The sequence below is a fragment of the Gymnogyps californianus genome, chromosome 2 (genome assembly GCF_018139145.2).
Source record: "Gymnogyps californianus isolate 813 chromosome 2, ASM1813914v2, whole genome shotgun sequence".
Taxonomy (NCBI): Eukaryota; Metazoa; Chordata; class Aves; order Accipitriformes; family Cathartidae; genus Gymnogyps; species Gymnogyps californianus.
The window spans coordinates 7,364,740-7,370,900 of record NC_059472.1 but is presented as its reverse complement, the minus strand read 5'-3'; the positions used below and the strand labels follow the sequence as shown (position 1 = coordinate 7,370,900).

The window sequence follows — 6,161 nt, the reverse complement described above, 5'->3', positions numbered from 1 at the left end:
CTGTTCTTCGACGCGCGTGTGTGCGGGGGGCCCGGGGCCCGTCCCGCCTGGGTCGGCGGCTCCCGGGGCGCGTCTCTGCCTCCTTGTTTTCCCCCCCCGCCCCGTGCGCCTCCGCAGAGGGATTTCTCCGCGTCCCTTGTCCGGTGTGGGGGGGCGTCCCTCCGGCCCGCGCCCCTTCCCTCCCCGCTCCCGGCCGGAGGCTTGCGGCGCTTCCCTCTGGATGCGTCCCCGCAGCCCCGGGCGGGAGGCGGCCAGGGGGAAGCGCTGCCTCCGGGGATTTACCGCCGTCTGGGACTCGGACCTGTGCCGCCGCCGCCCCCTTCCCCGCGGGGACACCGGGCGCCCCGGCTCCGCTGCCGCTCCAGGCCGCCGCCATGGACGAGAAGTACCTGCCCGAGCTGATGGCGGAGAAGGACTCGCTGGACCCGTCCTTCACCCACGCCTTGCGGCTGGTCAACCAAGGTGAGGGCCGGCGGGGTCGGAGCGGGGCCGCTTCGTCCCGCCGCGGGGACGAACGGTGGGGACGAGCCGGAGTTAGTGACGGCCGCCGAGGATGCTCCGTGAGGGGTTTACTCTTCGTTTTGCAGCGCTCGGTGGGTTTTTTTCTTGTGTTCAGGCAGCTGGCGTTTCCCGGCTCCTGCCTCCTTCCCCTTGCTGGGCTGCCGGCAGGAGTCGAGGGGGTCTGCCCGGCACCGGCGGCCGCTGCCCGGACAGTGCTCTGCCTGCCACCCCCGGCGCTGCCCGTGGCGCTCAGCGAGGCTTCCTGGGCTGCTCCTCTAGCAGGCAGAGCATCTCCCCCAAACAATAGCAAACGCTGGGCTGGTTTCCAGAAATTCCCCTCTTTCATAGGTGTTTTTAACAATAGCGAAGGCATGATCGCTCACTGCTTGGATTACGTATTATTCCAAGTTGAATCGCTGTGTAGAGCAGCTTGGGTCTTCTGTGCTCTGCTTGAGCTTCAAGTCGATTAAAACCCCAAAAGATTTTCCTGTTTTACCATGCTAACGTGTTTCTGAACAATAAATAGCTTATTGTTTGTATTTGTGTGAGCCTTTTTAAAAAGGAGCCTACAACCTATGTCCTTTCCTAGGAACTTTTGGCTCTGTAACTAAAATATTAAGGAACCAACAATACATTTTGGTGAATCTTTTAAAAACCCAAAAGTATATGTTCTTTTGCAATGACATAACTGCAAATAATTGATTCCTACCCCTTCTGCGTCCAACATGTCAGATATGCTTTAAAGTGCTAGCTCTTTGTTTCAATGATACTATAATGAATAGAGAAGTAATTCTATGTGATTTACAATATGATTTAATGTAAATTTGGAAATATTGTATAATTGGCAGGCAACTTTGAAGTACAGCTCTGTAGAGACAAACACTTGATTCAGTGCTTGGGATGGTCAAGTGAAATAAGTTATAAGCTGATCTAATATAGCTGAATGACAGCCGAAATGATTTTGGCTTCAATTGAAGTGATTACAAAGCTGTGCTAGTGTACTTTACTTCCTGTAACAGGAATGGGTCTAAATCAATGTAGCTTCTTTTAATGCATTGTTGTAGTTTTTGATGTGTAATGGACTACGAATGCCCATCTCTAAATCAGGAGGAGAATCAACTATTGTCTGAAATATTCTGGAGTTAGGAGTAGCTGTCGCAGTTTCAGCTGTGGAATGCATATGCCATGTGATTTGTAGCTGCATGTCCTTGGATGGTTGGTATTTTGCATATTTTTCCTAACTTTGAATTTGTAAAAATGCCACTGTTGATAGTGGGAGAAGGAGGTTTATGTTAATAAATACAGATTTGTATTGTTTGCTGTAAATAAAAAACTTGTTAAAATTTAGCTTGATGGCTGAGAATTTAAGGCTGCAAATTACTGCAGTTCCTCTCCAGCTAGTGAAGGAAGAATCTTTTTTGCATATGTAAATTATTTTCGGAAGCTACAGAAGTATGTGATTTATTATTTTACAAACAGCCTTTATGGAAGTAGATAAGACTGTATGGCTGTTATCAAAATTCTGACTTTTTGGGACTAGGATAGTTTTTTGAGCTTCTCATTGAAATGAGAAACTAGAGGACAGACAAACTTCTGCCTGCTTTTATTGTGTAATACTTGGTATCTGCATGCATACTTTCAGCTCCAAAAATAAATTATATTGTCAGTGAAAAAATGAATGTAGATGGATGTGGATATGTCGTCTTTATTCCAGTATGTCTCTAGATTTTTTGCTTACTTTGAAAGTGAAGTCTTGCATTAAATCTGAAGTATTTCACATGTTAGAGATGGGTAAAAAAAGATTATGAGTCTGACTATCAACTGGTCACAGCTGCATTTAAAATGCAGATTTGTATAATATCTATGTAAAATAGGTATTTTAGGCAGTTGTAGAGTCACCAAAGAACCAAATAAGGTGCAGTGACTGTGTAATACAAGTGGGAAATGTAAGAGGAGATGTTTTACAAACCCATCCTGTCATGACACTAACTTCTACCAGTGACTGTTTTTTCTTCTCAGTTGTTATAATTCTATGCAGTTAAATAAAGGCAATTATTAGTGGAAAAGTGTATGTAACAGTTCTGGCGTGTACTTCATATGTCAGGTCCACTGAGTTCTTTCTATGATACTTCAGTGAGCAGGCAAATGAAATGGCTTGTCTAACTTTTTAAACTGGGTTTGTTTAGCTTTTCAGTTTAGAATGAAACATGTTTCTAAGTTTGGCTTCTTCCAGGTATGTGTAAGAATGTCTTAGCAAAGGTTTTAAGTGCTTAAAATAACCAGCTTAATTATGTAATAGCATTTTGATGTCTTAATAGTGTGACATTTACTGTCTGTATTTACTTGAACTGAAATACTGTAGATCAACCAACTTTCTTCAGAAACTCAAGATTGATTTGTAAGAATTGTGTGGTTGAATTAGTAAATCCTTCCAAGATGCTGAAGGAATTGAAGTGTGTGCTGCGTAGACAAGAGCCAAATGGCTAACAAATTTCTAACCATGTTGAAATTTGATTTCGAGGGAAAAGTCCTGTGTCTAGACTTTCAAAATCTGTTAATTATAGTTCTCAAATGGAAGTGGACACACTTGCATATTATGCTTATAATTACAAATTATAACTTGGGTACACACAAATTACGTAATTTTAAATGATACAGGAAAAAAGTGGAGCTTGACGTGCTTTCGGAGTTCCAGGGTAGCCTTTCAGTTGAAAAAGATCAATGTGGAGATAACTAGGATGCTGCAAGAATACTTTCCTGGGCAGTATTATTAATCTGTGTTTCAGAATTAAGACATGGCAGCATCTCCTTTTGCCCTAACAAAACCTTGTTTTAAGCATTTTGAAAACATTAAAATCAAAGATCAGTATCCTTTATTGCTCCTGCATAGTACATGGAAGTGCTGATTTTTCCTGTTGAAAACTGCTCAAGTATTTGATGACTTGTCTCTTTGGGACACAAATATAAGACGTATTGCTTAAATTTTACTTTAAACAGTCATTGAAACATTCAGCTGCTGCTTAAACTTTAGAACAGTAGGAATCTTTTGCAGAAGACTAGACTATATCCTTTGCTCTAATTAAGATGATTTACTTGTATACATGAACATTAAGCCATCCTAAGAAGGGGATATTTTTACCTGTAAACCTTTAAACATGTTATAGGTTGGAAGTAGACTTATTTTGCATGTGTAGTAAGGTGACTGTGCTAATAGGATTAATTTGCAGCTGATACCAGACAATGGGAACTGGAATGTTATGTCCAATTATTATCTTATTATAAGTTTTGTAATTGAAGAAGCTTGGGAAAGATGAGGTTCTGTGAAGAAGCAGGAGTTTAGTACATGTATGTTTGTATTTTTCCTATTTACAACTCTCAGGTGCTCATCTTTATGCAAAATCTGAAAAATATTTTTGTATGTGAAAGTGATGCTTGTTCTGAAATCAGGCTAGTTCTTTGTGTTTATCATTGGAAGGTACTGAGTAGCTTTACTTTTTAACCTTTTTTGAGACCTTTATTTTGAAGGCTGACTTTGTTTGCATTTGGGGTTGTATGTAAATGTTGGTAAATGTGCAAGTGTAATGCTGATTGTCATAACTTAGTTCAGGAGTGATGCTGTAAAAATATTGAAAGATCTGTAAGAGAAGAGTTACTTTATCTTCATTGTCATTTTTCACATCTATGCATAGTATTGATTTATGACAAGTATTTTGTGGATGTTGGGTAAAGTATGTGAAATTGCAGATGGAAGAAGCTAACTAAATAAAACATGTTGATACCAGACATGTTTTGTCACAGGGGAGACATTAAAATGGATGTGTGGCACTTGTTTGATTTGTGTAATGTTAAGTGTGTAGGTGGAGAGGATGCTGTAATCAAAGTCAGGGCAGCTGAAATCCTTATGAGTCCTGATGTCATTGCTGAAAGACAACTTTTACTTCTCTGTAGACTGTACCTATGGAATTCTTCCTTACAAGCTCATTTTAGCTACTTTGAGATTTGAGGTAATATCTTAAATTGGTGAGGCTTCCTTTAAATTGTCAACAAGATGACGTACAGGAATAACAAGCCTTCCTATCAGTAGATGGCTGTATGTGCTAGCTGTGTATCAAATGGCTTTACTGATCCATGTGTCTAGTAGTGCTCAGTAGAGGCTTGCTGTTTCTTGCATCAAATTTTGAGTAGGAGTTCAATAATTAAATAGACCAATACCTCCCTAAAATACCTCCCTAAATATCAGGGAGAATGGAGTGTGAGGAAAAGTGTACTGACTTTCTGCATTGTGGAAGATATTAACTGTCTGATTTTTTTAGCAGGTAAGGGATAGCTTTGTAAAAATGGTTGAAGTAGGAACTTAATAAATTAAGGTTTCATAGATGTTATTGATTTTGAATAAATCTGTCTTGGTATGCAAAGGCTTCTGGGCACTTAGCAAGGATTTTATGTAATTTTCACAAATAGAATTCTAATCTTTCACAATTCTAAAAGATGTACTTGATTATTTGTAGTGATGTGACATACATATGTTGTGATATAAATAATCAGTTTGCTACTGAATCATCCACTTTCCTCTGAGGACAGGTGTTTCATGACATGGAACAGACATGCGTGGTGCTGCTTGTTCCCAGGCTCTAATGGTGTTACATGTACTCCGTTGTTGTGTAACCTCAAACTCTCTTTTATTTCTCATTGTAGTCTCAATCACATGAGCAATGCTTATTTCAAGGATCCTGCTCTTACAGGCTGGCAAAACACTTTGTGAAGGTCATAGGTGTTTTGTAAAGCAAATATAGCTGAAGAAAGCTGGTGAGGTTTTAAGATTACTCGGAGCATCCTATTAATTTGAATAAAATAGTAAATTTTGTAATATGCCCTTCAGACAAAGATTTTTTTCCAGACAGCAGGTCACTTTCAGTTGTCTTTCCTAGAGGTTAACTAGAAAGAAGAAACTCTAATGTTGTCTTCTAGTAATCAGACTTCAAAACAAGTGTCTATGAAAATGTGCAGGGGGAATTGGTTATTTGGCAGGCTCAGTGTGATGAGAAATTCAGTGACAGTAGTAGGAATGGATATGGTGTGATGGTAGCACCATAAAACCAGGGAAGGCTGACTTTGGTTCTATTTCTATATTCTTAAAACAGCATGAAAAGTAGTAAGATTTGGAGTAAGGAAGGGATATTTCAGAGATTGTTCCTCATGTCTCAGCCTTCCTTGTTCAGTAACACTTCAGAAGTTCACGTTTTTGTCATGCTTGGCTCTTTGCTTTTACTGCAGTGAAACTGTATTGGGAAAGTCATAGGACTTACTAACAATTAGATTCCAGTCTTGGTCTCTTAAAAGGCTGGGGAAGTGATTTATCAGGTATTCCAGTCATGTTAACAGGGCTGCTGCAAAATGCAGCTGAAGATAATCATACATACTTCACCCTAGGCTCGTCTGCTCTGAAGCATGACTCTAGCCTGAAGCATGACTCTAGCCTCCAGCCACTCACCGATGATCACATTTAGTCTAAAGCTGACTTCTAATTCACTTGCACACTTACTTTGGCAGTCAATGAGAGAGATCGAATTTAAAGGTTTCAAATTTAGACTGACATGGTTTGTCACTTTCAATCCTTTTCGACACCAGCCATGCAAATTAAAAGTGTAACCTTCTGAGTA

General features: G+C 40.5%; 1 protein-coding gene across 3 annotated transcripts in view; it reads left to right on the top strand.

The window, feature by feature from the left end:
• Window positions 1-260: 260 nt before the first annotated feature.
• The window catches only part of KHDRBS3 (KH RNA binding domain containing, signal transduction associated 3), a 96,969-nt gene continuing 91,068 nt past the window's right edge, over window positions 261-6,161 (top strand). For all 3 annotated transcript variants that reach the window (XR_007766051.1, XM_050891815.1, XM_050891814.1), the window contains exon 1: window positions 261-462. Coding sequence is in view for 2 of the 3 variants with exons in the window: in XM_050891815.1 (XP_050747772.1) it covers window positions 375-462 (88 nt within the window). In the remaining variant the exon portion in view is untranslated. The remainder of the gene's footprint in view (window positions 463-6,161) is intronic.